Source organism: Oncorhynchus keta, unplaced genomic scaffold, assembly GCF_023373465.1.
Source record: "Oncorhynchus keta strain PuntledgeMale-10-30-2019 unplaced genomic scaffold, Oket_V2 Un_contig_2845_pilon_pilon, whole genome shotgun sequence".
NCBI classification, from domain to species: domain Eukaryota; kingdom Metazoa; phylum Chordata; class Actinopteri; order Salmoniformes; family Salmonidae; genus Oncorhynchus; species Oncorhynchus keta.
This window is the reverse complement of record NW_026286049.1, coordinates 47,501-66,214: the sequence shown is the minus strand read 5'-3', so window position 1 is coordinate 66,214 and position 18,714 is coordinate 47,501. Positions and strand designations below refer to the sequence as shown.

Below are 18,714 nucleotides of genomic sequence, written 5' to 3'. Positions count from 1 at the left end.
CAGAAACAGTTTCAAGACTGAGCCTGACCTCAGTGTTACACTGTTAAAAACACAGCCCAGAATAGACATGCTCTCATTAGGACTACACTCTGAGTGCTTGTTTTGTCACATAAACTGAAATAACTATTCAAATTTTAGCAACCAGGAAATGGAGGAGCGATTATTGCATATTGCACCCTTTTAAATCCTTTGTAAATCCACTTCACAATAGCCTATCAGCTTGAAGCCTTTTAAAGTCATCAAAAACATTACCATGAGGAAGCATGTTAGGTTTGGTATTCAAACCACTGTAAATCCACTCTGATCTTTGTCATCCTGTGGACCCCGTTCATTGCTGCTTGCAGCTATAAGTTGCTGTTCTCTATGTAGGTGAGAGAAACAAGAAGAAAAGTCATAAAAGAAAAGTAGGCTAAGCCAAACATGTGGAATGTGTTTTCTTGCATACTTCTGTATCATAAAACATTCTCTAAAGACAAAGGATCCTTCCACGTACAACCATGAAGCAGGCTCCTGGGCAGAGGGCTACGCCTCTTATGCAAATACTCAAGAGGAGCGATTGGAGCCTCGCCTACCTACAAAAGCAACACACTGCAACTAAAGATACTGATAACTTTACCGTTTTGTTTGCGCTGCGATCCGCTGCCGTCACACTCTCGGGGTGGGGTTTCTAGTTTAGCTGCGCGGAGAATAGCGACTTGTCTGGTAGAGTGATGTCACATAACGAATAGACGAGAGACCGAACCAGTGACTGATTGTAATAGCTGGGGAAAGCGCACCTGTTGAATAACAGGCTCACAACGATATTCCCGTTTTCCTTCGAAGCTTTTTGGCTGCGTCTTAAAAGTTCAGAATGACGGATACAATACTTACCAACGGAATCAAGGACCGAGCGGGTCAGAATGGATATTTTAAAAAGGTGAGTGATTTTAAGTTTTTTTTTTTTTATGATAAAGATGATAGCGCGGTTACGCAGGGGACGTTCATAACGATTAATGTGTTACAAACCGTTCACTTATGAATGGACTCTGTCTGTTACAAACGCAGTGTTTCTGCTTTCACTGAAATGAATAGCGGCCTAGTGGATGTATTTTCTCATGTATTTCATCTCTATCAAAACAACCGGTGTTGATGTCTGACGTACTACCTGTTTGATTAGTGGTTTATACCCTGTTTTCTTTTTAAATACGATAACGCTATCTGCGGTTTTTAATGGGTTTGACTGATTGGCAGGTGTGGCAGTGGTCGCTATCGTATTGGAACATACGGCAGTTGGTTGTCAAAGATCTTCTGGTGATATACACTACAGTTCAAACGTTTTAGAAGGGCTTTTCTTTATTTTATTCTATTTTATACATAAAATAATTGTGATGACGTCAAAACTATGAAATAACACATATGGAATCATGTAACAAAAAAAAGTGTTAAACAAATCTAAATATGTTATATTTGAGATTCTTCAAATAGCCACCCTTTGCCTTGGTGACAGCTTTGCCCACTCTTGGCATTATCTCAACCAGCTTCACCTGGAATGCTTTCCCAACAGTCTTGAAGGAGTTCCCACATATGCTGAGCACTTGTTGGCTGCTTTTCCTTCACTCTGCGGTCCAACTCATCCCAAACAATCTCAATTGGGTTGAGGTCGGGTGATTGTGGAGGCCAGGTCATCTGATGCATCACCCCCCACATTTATTTGGGCTGTCATTTATGAGGCTGGTAATGAACTCCTCCGTAGCAGCAGAGGTAATACTGGGTTTTTCTTTCCTGTGGCGGTCTTCATGAGAGCCAGTTTCATCACAGTGCTTGATGATTTTTTGCGACTGCACTTGAAGAATCTTGAAAAGTTCTTTAAATGTTCCGTATTGACTGACCTTCATGTCTTAAAGTAATGATGGACTGTTGTATTGACTGACCTTCATGTCTTAAAGTAATGATGGACTGACCTTCATGTCTTAAAGTAATGATGGACTGTTGTATTGACTGACCTTCATGTCTTAAAGTAATGATGGACTGTTGTATTGACTGACCTTCATGTCTTAAAGTAATGATGGACTGTTGTATTGACTGACCTTCATGTCTTAAAGTAATGATGGACTGTTGTATTGACTGACCTTCATGTCTTAAAGTAATGATGGACTGTTGTATTGACTGACCTTCATGTCTTAAAGTAATGATGGACTGACCTTCATGTCTTAAAGTAATGATGGACTGTTGTATTGACTGACCTTCATGTCTTAAAGTAATGATGGACTGTTGTATTGACTGACCTTCATGTCTTAAAGTAATGATGGACTGTTGTATTGACTGACCTTCATGTCTTAAAGTAATGATGGACTGTTGTATTGACTGACCTTCATGTCTTAAAGTAATGATGGACTGTTGTATTGACTGACCTTCATGTCTTAAAGTAATGATGGACTGACCTTCATGTCTTAAAGTAATGATGGACTGTTGTATTGACTGACCTTCATGTCTTAAAGTAATGATGGACTGACCTTCATGTCTTAAAGTAATGATGGACTGACCTTCATGTCTTAAAGTAATGATGGACTGACCTTCATGTCTTAAAGTAATGATGATGTATTGACTGACCTTCATGTCTTAAAGTAATGATGGACTGACCTTCATGTCTTAAAGTAATGATGGACTGACCTTCATGTCTTAAAGTAATGATGGACTGTTGTATTGACTGACCTTCATGTCTTAAAGTAATGATGGACTGACCTTCATGTCTTAAAGTGATGATGGACTGTTGTTTCTCTTCATGCTTATTTAAGCTGTTCTGGCCATATTATGGACTTGGTCTTTTACCAAATAGGGCTCTCTATTGTATACCACCCTTGTCACAACACAACTGATTGCTAAATCATTATGTTAATAACTAATGTGGTGAGATACAAGAATTGACATTAAAACATTGTAGAGATGCAAAAATCTTTGACCTGATCTTTCTTTATGTTGACTAATTTTCTACCTTTATAGAATAATAGTGAATACATCAACACTATGAAATAACACATATGGAATCATGTTGGTGATCAAAAAGGTGTAGTAATCAAAATATATTTTATATTTGAGATTCTTCAAATTCTCGTTTGCCTTTTTGTATTTTATTTAACCAGGCAAAGTCAGTTAAGAACATATTCTTATTTTCAATGACGGCCTGGGAACAGTGGGTTAACTGCCTGTTCAGAGGCAGAACGACAGATTTGTACCTTGTCAGCTGGGGTTTGAACTTGTAACCTTCCGGTTACTAGTCCAACGCTCTAACCACTAGGCTACCCTGCCGCCTTGATGACAGCTTTGCACAATCTTGGCATTCTCTCAACCAGATTCATGAGGTAGTCACCTGGAATGCTGCATTTCAGTTCACAGGTGCGCCGTGTTAAAAGTTCCTTTGTGGAATTTATTTCCTTAATGTGTTTGAGCCAAAATATCTCAATCTGTGGATGAGCAACTGATCCATTTAAAGACGGGGCCAGGGTGAAAGAACATAAACCTTATATCCTATTGCTACCATTATTTTGCTAACAAGAAATAAACTATTAGGGAGTATTGGGTGTGTGTGTGTGTGTGTGTGTGTGTGTGTGTGTGTGTGTGTGTGTGTGATAGTGGCCAGCCTAATGGACCTATATCTTACAGCCTACTGTGAATAGATGATCAGGTATTTATGGAATGCTTTTATCTATTGAGGTGTGTGTGCTCCTTCCTGCCTGTAGTGTGTGTTTGGTGCTCCTGTCTGTGTGTCTGTGGTGTGTGTTTGTGCTCCTGTCTGTGGTGTGTGTTTGTCTTTCTGAGGAACATCCCCCTGGATACCAAGCTGGCGAGGTTTAGAGAGATAGCTTGGCAGTCTGCTAGAAGATACCAAACCCTGCCGTTACGCTTGTTTACACTGAGCTGCTCAGGAGTCGGATGTTCCCATTAACACACTGTGAGCTCGGCGAGAGATGTGGGTGAGATGTGGGTGGGATGTGGGTGGGATGTGGGTGAGATGTGGGTGAGATGTGGGTGAGATGTGGGTGAGATGTGGGTGGGATGTGGGTGAGATGTGGGTGGGATGTGGGTGAGATGTGGGTGAGATGTGGGTGAGATGTGGGTGAGATGTGGGTGAGATGTGGGTGGGATGTGGGTGGGATGTGGGTGAGATGTGGGATGTGGGTGAGATGTGGGTGAGAGATGTGGGTGGGATGTGGGTGGGATGTGGGTGAGATGTGGGTGAGATGTTGATGAGATGTGGGTGGGATGTGGGTGAGATGTGGGTGGGATGTGGGTGAGATGTGGGTGAGATGTGGGTGGGATGCGGGTGAGATGCGGGTGAGATGTGGGTGAGATGCGGGTGGGATGGGGTGGGATGCGGGTGAGATGCGGGTGAGATGTGGGTGAGATGTGGGTGGGATGTGGGTGAGATGTGGGTGGGATGTGGGTGAGATGCGGGTGGGATGCGGGTGGGATGCTGGTGGGATGCGGGTGGGATGCGGGTGGGATGCATCGTGAGATGCGGGTGAGATGCTGGTGAGATGTGGGTGGGATGTGGGTGAGATGTGGGTGGGATGTGGGTGAGATGCGGGTGGGATGCGGGTGGGATGCGGGTGGGATGCGGGTGGGATGGTAGGTGGGATGCGGGTGGGATGTGGGTGGGATGTGGGTGAGATGTGGGTGGGATGTGGGTGGGATGTGGGTGAGATGCGGGTGGGATGCGGGTGGGATGCAGGTGGGATGCCGGTGGGATGAAGGTGGGATGCGGGTGGGATGTGGGTGGGATGTGGGTGAGATGTGGGTGGGATGTGGGTGGGATGTGGGTGGGATGCGGGTGGGATGCGGGTGGGATGAAGGGTGGGATGCCTAGTGAGATGCGGGTGGGATGTGGGTGGGATGAAGATGTGGGTGAGATGTGGGTGAGACAACGTATCTCAATGCAGAGATGGGATCTGTCCCAAACTGGATCTTCATCCACAGGTTCCACGCTGCTCCATCGAGAAGATTGAAATACTGCTGGTTTTCCCCGATAACTGCACTTTTCGTCGTCGTGCTAGCTAGCAGTAACGACAGCAGCCGTTATGAAGTTAGCCTAGCAGAAGGTAGCCTAACGACAGCAGCCGTTATGAAGGTAGCCTAGGGTCGGTGTCTTCTAGCTGACAGAGACATGGAGGACATGTCCCATCCCTGCATTGAGGTTGTTGTCCTGGTGGGGTCGGTGTCTTCTAGCTGACAGAGACATGGAGGACATGTCCCATCCCTGCATTGAGGTTGTTGTCCCAGTAGGGTCGGTGTCTTCTAGCTGACAGACATATGCAGGACATGTCCCATCCCTGCATTGAGGGTGTTGTCTGGTAGGGTCGGTGTCTTCTAGCTGACAGAGACATGGAGGACATGTCCCATCCCTGCATTGAGGGTGTTGTCCTGGTAGGGTCGGTGTCTTCTAGCTGACAGAGACATGGAGGACATGTCCCATCCCTGCATTGAGGGTGTTGTCCTGGTAGGGTCGGTGTCTTCTAGCTGACAGAGACATGGAGGACATGTCCCATCCCTGCATTGAGGTTGTTGTCCTGGTAGGGTCGGTGTCTTCTAGCTGACAGAGACATGGAGGACATGTCCCATCCCTGCATTGAGGGTGTTGTCCTGGTAGGGTCGGTGTCTTCTAGCTGACAGAGACATGGAGGACATGTCCCATCCCTGCATTGAGGGTGTTGTCCTGGTAGGGTCGGTGTCTTCTAGCTGACAGAGACATGGAGGACATGTCCCATCCCTGCATTGAGGTTGTTGTCCTGGTAGGGTCGGTGTCTTCTAGCTGACAGAGACATGGAGGACATGTCCCATCCCTGCATTGAGGTTGTTGTCCTGGTAGGGTCGGTGTCTTCTAGCTGACAGAGACATGGATGATGAATCTCAGCCAGGCATCGGTCGTTGCCCCCATAACATTCCTTTTACATTAGACCTAGGCTGTGTCCCAAATGGTACCCTATTCCCTATGGGGCCCTGGTCCTGGTGGTACACTATTCCCTATGGGGCCCTGGTCAAATGGTACACTATTCCCTATGGGGCCCTGGTCAAATGGTACACTATTCCCTATGGGGCCCTGGTCAAATGGTACACTATTCCCTATGGGGCCCTGGTCGAATGGTACACTATTCCCTATGGGGCCCTGGTCGAATGGTACACTATTCCCTATGGGGCCCTGGTCAAATGGTACACTATTCCCTATGGGCCCTGGTCGAATGGTACACTATTCCCTATGGGCCCTGGTCGAATGGTACACTATTCCCTATGGGGCCCTGGTTGAATGGTACACTATTCCCTATGGGGCCCTGGTCGAATGGTACACTATTCCCTATGGGGCCCTGGTCGAATGGTACACTATTCCCTATGGGGCCCTGGTCGAATGGTACACTATTCCCTATGGGCCCTGGTCGAATGGTACACTATTCCCTATGGGCCCTGGTCGAATGGTACACTATTCCCTATGGGGCCCTGGTCGAATGGTACATGTTACACGTAGTTTCTCCTGGTTTGAATCTGGGATTCCTGGGAGTTTTTGTAGAAAGGGGTTTAGTTTCTGTAGAAAGGGGTTTAGTTTCTGGAGAAAGGGGTTTAGTTTCTGGAGAAAGGGGTTTAGTTTCTGGAGAAAGGGGTTTAGTTTCTGGAGAAAGGGGTTTAGTTTCTGGAGAAAGGGGTTTAGTTTCTGGAGAAAGGGGTTTAGTTTCTGGAGAAAGGGGGTTTAGTTTCTGGAGAAAGGGGGTTTAGTTTCTGGAGAAAGGGGTTTAGTTTCTGGAGAAAGGGGTTTAGTTTCTGGAGAAACAGGATGTCGTTCAAATGGTTGACTCTTCAATTGTATAATAGATCCACAGGAGCCCAGGGTAGAGCCTAGTAAATAGATCACCATAAAGACTCTGTACAGGAGCCCAGGGTAGAGCCTAGTAAATAGATCACCATAAAGACCATCTGTACAGGAGCCCAGGGTAGAGCCTAGTAAATAGATCACCATAAAGACTCTGTACAGGAGCCCAGGGTAGAGCCTAGTCAATAGATCACCATACAGACCATCTGTACAGGAGCCCAGGGTAGAGCCTAGTAAATAGATCACCATAAAGACTCTGTACAGGAGCCCAGGGTAGAGCCTAGTAAATAGATCACCATAAAGACCATCTGTACAGGAGCCCAGGGTAGAGCCTAGTAAATAGATCACCATAAAGACCATCTGTACAGGTGCCCAGGGTAGAGCCTAGTAAATAGATCACCATGAAGACCATCTGTACAGGAGCCCAGGGTAGAGCCTAGTAAATAGATCACCATAAAGACTCTGTACAGGAGCCCAGGGTAGAGCCTAGTAAATAGATCACCATAAAGACCATCTGTACAGGAGCCCAGGGTAGAGCCTAGTTAGATCACCATAAAGACCATCTGTACAGGAGCCCAGGGTAGAGCCTAGTAAATAGATCACCATAAAGACTCTGTTTGTTGAGCCCAGGGTTTTAGCCTGGTAAAAGATCACCATAAAGACCATCTGTACAGGAGCCCAGGGTAGAGCCTAGTAAATAGATCACCATAAAGACTCTGTACAGGAGCCCAGGGTAGAGCCTAGTAAATAGATCACCATAAAGACCATCTGTACAGGTGCCCAGGGTAGAGCCTAGTAAATAGATCACCATGAAGACCATCTGTACAGGAGCCCAGGGTAGAGCCTAGTAAATAGATCACCATAAAGACTCTGTACAGGAGCCCAGGGTAGAGCCTAGTAAATAGATCACCATAAAGACCATCTGTACAGGAGCCCAGGGTAGAGCCTAGTAAATAGATCACCATAAAGACTCTGTACAGGAGCCCAGGGTAGAGCCTAGTCAATGATCACCATACAGACCATCTGTACAGGAGCCCAGGGTAGAGCCTTAAATAGATCATAATAGATCCACAGGAGCCCAGGGTAGAGCCTAGTAAATAGATCACCATGAAGACCATCTGTACAGGAGCCCAGGGTAGAGCCTAGTAAATAGATCACCATGAAGACCATCTGTACAGGAGCCCAGGGTAGAGCCTAGTCAATAGATCACCATAAAGACTCTGTACAGGAGCCCAGGGTAGAGCCTAGTTGGTTTTCTGGTGTCTCTTTCTCATTCATTTGTTTGTTGAAAACCTTTTATTTAACTGGGCAAGTCAGTTTAAGAACAAATTGTTATTTACAATGATGGCCTACCCCCGGCCAAACCCCGGCCAAACCCCGGCCAAACCCCGGCCAAACCCCGGACGAGGCCGGGCCGATTGTTCGCCACGCCTCTACGGAACTCGCAATCACGTCCGGATGTGATACAGCCTGGATTCGAACCAGGGACTGTAGTGACGCCCAGTGCCTTAGACCGCTGCGCCACTCTGGAGTCCAAAGGTCACGGTCGTAAGATATTTACAAAGGTCCCGTAACCTTTAACTATGGAGGAAGATAATTCCCTCGCCTGTCGTGGAGTAATGGGTTATGTCCCAAGTAGCACCCTATTCCCTATGTAAGACTGAACACTACTTTTGACCAGGGTCCATAGGGTGTCATGTGACTCCACCGTAACATGTTGACTCAGGCTGTCACCGTTCTCACAGGCTGAACCTGTGGAGTCACATATTTGTGTATCTGTCCTCCATGTCCTCCTCCTCCTCCCTTCGGGCAGAGGCTTGTTTTTCTTAGTCAACCTGTAGTTAGTGCGGAGATGAAAATGATTTGGGGGTTAGGTGTTGAAAAGGGTTAGGTGTTGAAAAGGGTCTTTGTTGTAGTCAAGCTGCCCTGATCTCCCTGTGAAGAGAGTCTGGCCTTAGGCTTTGTAGCAGATTTCCTCTGTCTATTAATGCTCTGTTTATGAGTCTGATGATCAAGGGAGAGGGGGGAGTTAGATCTCGCTCTCTCGCTCAAATCTTGCTGCTGTGATGGCACACTGTGATATTTCACCCAGTAGATATGGGAGTTTTTCAAACTTGGATTTGTGGATCTGTAATCTGAGGGAAATATGTCTCTCTAATATGGTCATACATTGGGCAGGAGGTTAGGAAGTGCAGCTCAGTTTCCACCTCATTTTGTGGGCAGTGAGCACATAGCCTGTCTTCTCTTGAGAGCCATGTCTGCCTACGGCGGCCTTTCTCAATAGCAAGGCTATGCTCACTGAGTCTGTACATAGTCAAAGCTTTCCTTAATTTTGGGTCAGTCACAGTGGTCAGGTATTCTGCCGCTGTGTACTCTCTGTTTAGGGCCAAATAGCATTCTAGTTTGCTCTGTTTTTTTTGGTAATTCTTTCTAATGTGTCAAGTAATTATCTTTTTGTTTTCTCATGATTTGGTTGGGTTTAATTGTGTTTCTGTCCTGGGGCTCTGTGGGGTGTGTTTGTGAACAGAGCCCCAGGACCAGCTTGCTTAGGGGACTCTTCTCCAGGTTCTCTCTCTCTCTCTCTCTCTCTCTCTCTCTTGTAGAACGCAACAGTATATTTCATGGAACAGTGATTTGAGTTTTTCCATAGTGTCTTCACCACAGCAACCTTTCCAACTCCTGTAAGCAGGAGGGATTGAGCCAAAGCTCGGTCTCTGTCTGAAGAGGTTTGCACATTCAGGAAACCACAGGGCAATAAGACCTACAGGAGTCCTGGTGATTTGGTTCAGACAACATGTCTCCCTCTCTGTCTCTCTCTCTCTGTATCTCTCTCTCTGTATCTCCCTCTCTGTATCTCCCTCTCTGTATCTCCCTCTCTGTATCTCCCTCTCTGTATCTCCCTCTCTGTCTCTCCCTCTCTGTCTCTCTCTCTCTGTATCTCCCTCTCTGTATCTCCCTCTCTGTATCTCCCTCTCTGTATCTCCCTCTCTGTATCTCCCTCTCTGTATCTCCCTCTCTGTATCTCCCTCTCTGTCTCTCTCTCTCTGTATCTCCCTCTCTGTATCTCCCTCTCTGTATCTCCCTCTCTGTATCTCCGTCTCTCCGTCTCTCGCGCTCTCTCGGTCTTCTCTGCCTGGTGAGAATGAGCTCAGTGATTTTTTTTTTAATGCTGCTCTAACAAATGCTCCACAGCCTCGCTGCTCAACTCCTGGTCTGCTGATAATCCTGTGAGATGCCATGGTAACGTGGTTTCAGGCCGGGTTCCCAAACCTCTGCTGTTTCCCTGAGCAGGTCGTTAGGGACGTTTGTCGTCCCCCAGGCATTAGGGACGTTTGTCCCCCCCCCAGGCATTAGGGACGTTTGTCGTCCCCCCCAGGCATTAGGGACGTTTGTCGTCCCCCTCCCCAGGCATTAGGGATGTTTGTCGTCCCACCCCCAGGCGTTAGGGACGTCCCCCTCCCCAGGCGTTAGGGAGGTTTGTCGTCGTCCCCAGGCATTAGGGACGTTTGTCGTCCCCCAGGCATTATGGACGTTTGTCCCCCCAGGCATTAGGGACGTTTGTCGTCCCCCCCAGGCATTAGGGACGTTTGTCCCCCAGTGCAACAGCAGCCGGATACCATTGACGTAGAATCAGCTCAAGGCCCAGTCCCAAACCACTCAGACTAATTGACAACATGTGCTCGGTCCCAGAGAAAGAGGCTGGGGATGTGACCCTATTCCCGACAAAGCCCTGGTCTAAAGTAGTGCACTATATAGGGAATAGGGCTCTGGTCTAAAGTAGTGCACTATATAGGGAATAGGGCTCTGGTCTAAAGTAGTGCACTATATAGGGAATAGGGCTCTGGTCTATAGTAGTACCACTATATAGGGATTAGGGCTCTGGTCTATAGTAGTGTACTATATAGGGAATAGGGCTCTGGTCTATAGTAGTACCACTATATAGGGAATAGGGCTCTGGTCTATAGTAGTACCACTATATAGGGAATAGGGCCCTGGTCTATAGTAGTACCACTATATAGGGAATAGGGCTCTGGTCTATAGTCGTACCACTATATAGGGAATAGGGCTCTGGTCTATAGTAGTACCACTATATAGGGAATAGGGCTCTGGTCTATAGTAGTACCACTATATAGGGAATAGGGCTCTGGTCTATAGTAGTACCACTATATAGGGAATAGGGCTCTGGTCTATAGTAGTACCACTATATAGGGAATAGGGCTCTGGTCTATAGTAGTACCACTATATAGGGAATAGGGCTCTGGTCTATAGTAGTACCACCATATAGGGAATAGGGCTCTGGTCTATAGTAGTACCACTATATAGGGAATAGGGCTCTGGTCTATAGTAGTACCACTATATAGGGAATAGGGCTCTGGTCTATAGTAGTACCACTATATAGGGAATAGGGCTCTGGTCTATAGTAGTACCACTATATAGGGAATAGGGCTCTGGTCTATAGTAGTACCACTATATAGGGAATAGGGCTCTGGTCTATAGTAGTACCACTATATAGGGAATAGGGCTCTGGTCTATAGTAGTACCACCATATAGGGAATAGGGCTCTGGTCTATAGTAGTACCACTATATAGGGAATAGGGCTCTGGTCTATAGTAGTACCACCATATAGGGAATAGGGCTCTGGTCTATAGTAGTACCACTATATAGGGAATAGGGCTCTGGTCTATAGTAGTACCACTATATAGGGAATAGGGCTCTGGTCTATAGTAGTACCACCATATAGGGAATAGGGCTCTGGTCTATAGTAGTACCACCATATAGGGAATAGGGCTCTGGTCTATAGTAGTACCACTATATAGGGAATAGGGCTCTGGTCTATAGTAGTACCACTATATAGGGAATAGGGCTCTGGTCTATAGTAGTACCACTATATAGGGAATAGGGCTCTGGTCTATAGTAGTACCACTATATAGGGAATAGGGCTCTGGTCTATAGTAGTACCACTATATAGGGAATAGGGCTCTGGTCTATAGTAGTACCACTATATAGGGAATAGGGCTCTGGTCTATAGTAGTGCCACTATATAGGGAATAGGGTGCCATAGGGCTCTGGTCTATAGTAGTGTACTATATAGGGAATAGGGCTCCATTTGGTACAACCTCTGCAGTCTGTCAGAGGAAACACAGTAAAAAGCCCCCGTGTTTCTACTGCAAAATAACATTCAATCATCCCTTTAAGAAAGACTCTAGCTCCTTCCCTTTAATTAGGCTTTAACCGTGTTTGTAGCCAAACCTCATTATATTGTGCTGCTGCAGGGAAAATTAAACCGTGAGGGTGAACTCTGACCTTTTATTTCTCTCCTCCTGTCCAATTAGACAGTTTGTATAACGTCTAGAGATGTTTACCGTGATGAAACCGCGGCTCTACGACATTCATGTTGTTCTCTATGCTTAACGTTACACAACACTCCTCCTTCACGCTGTTCAATGGAGAGGGTCTCTTCAGTCGTCTGTCCAAAGACGAGAGAGGCAGCGAACTCCACTGTTCCCTGATTTACTATGTCGGCGTCGCAATTGGACCCCCCCACCCCCCCACCTGTTCTCCGGGCCCATAGGGCCTTGGTCAAAGTAGTGCACTATGTCGGGTGCCATTTGGGCTGCAGAATATAACTTGGGGCTTGTTATTGGGAGCTTGTTTAGTGGCCAGCAGACACAGTCCCCAGTCTGTTGGTCCAGACCGAAGCTGAGAGGGACTGAGAGTCTTTGTCCCAGGCTGATCTCCGTTACTAATGAACACTCTAATAGGACTCTGTTCTGGGCCTGTTTTCATAAAGAGCCTCTCAATGTAGTTGTGCTGATCTAGGATCAGTTTAGTCTGTTTTCATAAAGAGCCTCTCAATGTCGTTGTGCTGATCTAGGATCAGTTTAGTCTGTTTTCATAAAGAGCCTCTCAATGTCGTTGTGCTGATCTAGGATCAGTTTAGTCTGTTCTGGGCCTGTTTTCATAAAGAGCCTCTCAATGTAGTTGTGCTGATCTAGGATCAGTTTAGTCTGTTCTGGGCCTGTTTTCATAAAGAGCCTCTCAATGTAGTTGTGCTGATCTAGGATCAGTTTAGTCTGTTCTGGGCCTGTTTTCATAAAGAGCCTCTCAATGTAGTTGTGCTGATCTAGGATCAGTTTAGTCTGTTCTGGGCCTGTTTTCATAAAGAGCCTCTCAATGTAGTTGTGCTGATCTAGGATCAGTTTAGTCTGTTCTGGGCCTGTTTTCATAAAGAGCCTCTCAATGTAGTTGTGCTGATCTAGGATCAGTTTAGTCTGTTAAATACTAATGAATTATAGCGGGGGAGGCTGGTTTACATCAGCACTCCTATTCTGGAATGCTTTGTGAGTACTTGTTCCCAGTCCTGGACAGTTTTTAATAGGACTCTGTTCTGGGCCTGTTTTCTGGCACTAATAGGAGTCTCTTCTGGGACTAATTCTGTGGACTAATAGGAGTCTGTTCTGGGACTAATAGGAGTCTGTTCTGGGACTAATTTTCTGTTAAATCACTAATAGGAGTCTGTCCTGGGACTAATAGGAGTCTGTTCTGGGACTAATAGGAGTCTGTTCTGGGACTAATAGGAGTCTGTTCTGGGACTAATAGGAGTCTGTTCTGGGACTAATAGGAGTCTGTTCTGGGACTAATAGGAGTCTGTTCTGGGACTAATAGGAGTCTGTTCTGGGACTAATAGGAGTCTGTTCTGGGACTAATAGGAGTCTGTTCTGGGACTAATAGGAGTCTGTTCTGGGACTAATAGGAGTCTGTTCTGGGACTAATAGGAGTCTGTTCTGGGACTAATAGGAGTCTGTTCTGGGACTAATAGGAGTCTGTTCTGGGACTAATAGGAGTCTGTTCTGGGACTAATAGGAGTCTGTTCTATGAGAGGCTCTCCATTGAACCTCTGGGAGGTTCGGGACATAAATCGACCCCTACAGTACGTTGTTTCTCTACTGTGACTTAAGATTCAGATTGACACCTGAGATTCAGATTGACACCTGAGATTCAGATTGACACCTGAGATTCAGATTGACACCTGAGATTCAGATTGACACCTGAGATTCAGATTGACACCTGAGATTCAGATTGGACTAAATGGATTCTGTTCTGGGACTAATCAGGAGTCTGTTCTGGGACTAATAGAGTCTGTTCTGGGACTAATAGGAGTCTGTTCTGGGAAATAGACTGGGAATAGGAGATTTCTGGGAAAGTCTGTTCTGGACATTCCTAATAGGAGTTTCTGTTCTACTGATGAGAGATTTCTGGGGATTGAAAGAGATCTGGGAGAAATGTTGATGAAGAGATTTCTGGGGAAATACGACCCCTGAAGACGTTGTTTCTCTACTGTGACTTAAGATTCAGATTGACACCTGAGATTCAGATTGACACCTGAGATTCAGATTGACACCTGAGATTCAGATTGACACCTGAGATTCAGATTGACACCTGACTAAATGGATTTCAGCCGGCTGCAGTATCTAAAGGACCAATCAGGAAGACATTCCTTGGGATTCATATTATTCCCCAAAAATCTACCTAGTTTCACTACCGGTTTATAATTCATATTGATGAAGAGATTTCTGGGGAAATGTTGATGAAGAGATTTCTGGGGAAATGTTGATGAAGAGATTTCTGGGGAAATGTTGATGAAGAGATTTCTGGGGAAATGTTGATGAAGAGATTTCTGGGGAAATACTGACTATAGCCTTGTTGACTTGGCTACACTCTGACTATAGCCTTGTTGACTTGGCTGCACTCTGACTATAGCCTTGTCGACTTGGCTACACTCTGACTATAGCCTTGTCGACTTGGCTACACTCTGACTTGTATTGGCTAGCCCTTGTTGACTTGTTGACTTGGCTACACTCTGACTATAGCCTTGTTGACTTGGCTACACTCTGACTATAGCCTTGTTGACTTGGCTACACTCTGACTATAGCCTTGTTGACTTGGCTGCACTCTGACTATAGCCTTGTTGACTTGGCTACACTCTGACTATAGCCTTGTTGACTTGGCTACACTCTGACTATAGCCTTGTTGACTTGGCTGCACTCTGACTATAGCCTTGTTGACTTGGCTACACTCTGACTATAGCCTTGTTGACTTGGCTACACTCTGACATTTACATTTACATTTAAGTCATTTAGCAGACGCTCTTATCCAGAGCGACTTACAAATTGGTGCATACACCTTATGACTATAGCCTTGTTGACTTGGCTACACTCTGACTATAGCCTTGTTGACTTGGCTGCACTCTGACTATAGCCTTGTTGACTTGGCTACACTCTGACTATAGCCTTGTTGACTTGGCTACACTCTGACTATAGCCTTGTTGACTTGGCTACACTCTGACTATAGCCTTGTTGACTTGGCTGCACTCTGACTATAGCCTTGTTGACTTGGCTACACTCTGACTATAGCCTTGTTGACTTGGCTACACTCTGACTATAGCCTTGTTGACTTGGCTACACTCTGACTATATCCTTGTTGATTTAAGTCTTTAGGCTACACTCTGACAGACGCTCCTTATTGGCTGCACTCTGACTATAGCCTTGTTGACTTGGCTACAAATTGGACTTGGCTGCATACACCTTGTTGACTTGGCTATGACTATAGCCTTGTTGACTTGGCTACACTCTGACTATAGCCTTGTTGACTTGGCTACACTCTGACTATAGCCTTGTTGACTTGGCTACACTCTGACTATAGCCTTGTTGACTTGGCTACACTCTGACTATAGCCTTGTTGACTTGGCTTGACTTGGCTTGGCACTCTGACTATAGCCTTGTTGACTTGGCTACACTCTGACTATAGCCTTGTTGACTTGGCTACACTCTGACTATAGCCTTGTTGACTTGGCTACACTCTGACTATAGCCTTGTTGACTTGGCTACACTCTGACTATAGCCTTGTTGACTTGGCTGCACTCTGACTATAGCCTTGTTGACTTGGCTACACTCTGACTATAGCCTTGTTGACTTGGCTGCACTCTGACTATAGCCTTGTTGACTTGGCTACACTCTGACTATAGCCTTGTTGACTTGGCTGCACTCTGACTATAGCCTTGTCGACTTGGCTACACTCTGACTATAGCCTTGTTGACTTGGCTACACTCTGACTATAGCCTTGTTGACTTGGCTACACTCTGACTATATCCTTGTCGAATCATACCACGCTTGTGTAACGGCAGTCAAAACTAAAGTCAAATGAGCTTGATAACCTCCTTCAATGAATGACCCAAATATTTTTGCTAAATGGACTTGAGGATTTTATAAAGCCGACCGGGGGGGGCGGGGATATTCTAGAGGTATTTTGACATGCGTAGGCTAGACATGCTTTCATAATGCAGCCTATGGTTTACAGAATAAATGTAGGAATTTTTTACGCGAGACAGGAGTCAGGATTTGGTGGTTTCAGTGGGATTGGGATTGGATCATAGCCTATAGGCTCTAGGACCGTAGAAGACAGAATGTTGTCTGTGACAGAGATGCCTAACGTAGTGGACTGTCCGTTGGGCCAATCAGATATGGGACTTTATGAAGAGTCACAATGACATCTCAAAGAGAGACGTTATTTTATAGGTTAAACTGGTGGGGTTTCCTGTAGGCTTTATTCAATGCATTTGTTCAGTCCACCAGTGTCAATTATGTGTGTTTTGGATTAATGGTGACTTTGTGTGAAGTAAATATGCTAAAGGCTTCCATTAACAACCTATTGTGTGTAGTAAATATGCTAAAGGCTTCCATTGACCTATTGTGTAGTAAATATGCTAGGCTAAAGGCTTCCATTAACAACCTATTGTGTGTAGTAAATATGCTAGGCTAAACCTATTGTGTGTAGTAAATATGCTAAAGGCTTCCATTGACCTATTGTGTAGTAAATATGCTAGGCTAAAGGCTTCCATTAACAACCTATTGTGTGTAGTAAATATGCTAGGCTAAATGCTTCCATTAACAACCTATTGTGTGTAGTAAATATGCTAGGCTAAAGGCTTCCATTAACAACCTATTGTGTGTAGTAAATATGCTAGGCTAAAGGCTTCCATTAACCTATTGTGTGTAGTAAATATGCTAGGCTAAAGCCTTCCATTAACAACCTATTGTGTGTAGTAAATATGCTAGGCTAAATGCTTCCATTAACCTATTGTGTGTAGTAAATATGCTAGGCTTCCAAACAACCTATTGTGTAGTAAATATGCTAAAGGCTTCCATTAACAACCTATTGTGTGTAGTAAATATGCTAGGCTAAATGCTTAACAACATTAACAAACCTATTGTGTGTAGTAAATATGCTAAAAGGCTTCCATTAACAACCTATTGTGTGTATTAAATATGCTAGGCTAAAGGCTATTAACAACCTATTGTGTGTAGTAAATATGCTAAAGGCTTCCATTAACAACCTATTGTGTGTAGTAAATATGCTAGGCTAATTAACAACCTATTGTGTGTAGGCTAAATATGCTAGGCTAAAGGCTTAAACAACCTATTGTGTGTAGTAAATATGCTAGGCTAAAGGCTTCCATTAACAACATAAATAACAACCTATTGTGTGTAGTAAATATGCTAGGCTAAAGGCTTCCATTAACAACCTATTGTGTGTAGTAAATATGCTAGGCTAAAGGCTTCCATTAACAACCTATTGTGTGTAGTAAATATGCTAGGCTAAAGGCTTCCATTAACAACCTATTGTGTGTAGTAAATATGCTAGGCTAAAGGCTTCCATTAACAACCTATTGTGTGTAGTAAATATGCTAGGCTAAAGGCTTCCATTAACAACCTATTGTGTGTAGTAAATATGCTAGCTAAAGGCTTCCATTAACAACCTATTGTGTAGTAAATATGCTAGGCTAAAGGCTTCCATTAACAACCTATTGTGTGTAGTAAATATGCTAGTAAAGGCTTCCATTAACAACCTATTGGGGGAATATGTTAATAAATGATGTCATTTTAACAACCTATTGGTCTTGTCTTCCATTACATTTTCTTCTGGAGATGTGAAGTATTCCTAGTTACCCGTGTTACTCCCTATTTGGGACTAGCCTGGGGTTGAGAAAGACTGCCCTGGGTGGTTGTGGGAACTGCCCTGGGTGGTTGTGGGAACTGCCCTGGGTGGTTGTGGGAACTGCCCTGGGTGGTTGTGGGAACTGCCCCGGGTGGTTGTGGGAACTGCCCCGGGTGGTTGTGGGAACTGCCCCGGGTGGTTGTGGGAACTGCCCCGGGTGGTTGTGGGAACTGTTCCCTGACATTTTGTCACTTCCTTTGAGACAGACAGATGACATGTCCCTCTGTGTCCTTTAGTCAAGAGGCAGATCACATGTCCCTCCTTTAGTCAAGAGGAGGAGGAAGGGCAGCGAGTCCACCTGGTCAGGTGACTCAGGTTTAGGTTTTCCCTCCGAGAGCTTTGATGCTTGCTGGAGGAATGTGGTAATCTCTCTCTCTGGCTGTGGATCAGAGCTGGTAGTTCCTGAACCTCTTTGACTGAACCATTTTCAGCAACGGAACCCACAGGGAAGTAGTGCACTGTGTAGGGAATAGGGTGCACTGTGTAGGGAATAGGGTGCCAGTGGTGCACTGTGTAGGGAATAGGGTGCCAGTGGTGCACTGTGTAAGGAATAGGGTGCCAGTGGTGCACTGTGTAGGGAATAGGGTGCACTGTGTAGGGAATAGGGTGCACTGTGTAGGGAATAGGGTGCACTGTGTAGGGAATAGGGTGCCAGTGGTGCACTGTGTAGGGAATAGGGTGCCAGTGGTGCACTGTGTAGGGAATAGGGTGCCAGTGGTGCACTGTGTAGGGAATAGGGTGCCAGTGGTGCACTGTGTAGGGAATAGGGTGCCAGTGGTGCACTGTGTAGGGAATTGGGTGCACTGTGTAGGGAATAGGGTGCCAGT

General features: G+C 45.5%; 1 protein-coding gene across 1 annotated transcript in view; it reads left to right on the top strand.

Annotated features, from left to right (window-relative positions):
- Positions 1 to 581: 581 nt before the first annotated feature.
- Positions 582 to 18,714, top strand: part of LOC127923119 (rhophilin-2-like) — a gene marked incomplete at its 3' end in the record, with an annotated part of 64,481 nt that continues 46,348 nt past the window's right edge. The window contains exon 1 of the mRNA XM_052507026.1: positions 582 to 916. Within this exon, the coding sequence (XP_052362986.1) occupies positions 851 to 916 (66 nt within the window). The remainder of the gene's footprint in view (positions 917 to 18,714) is intronic.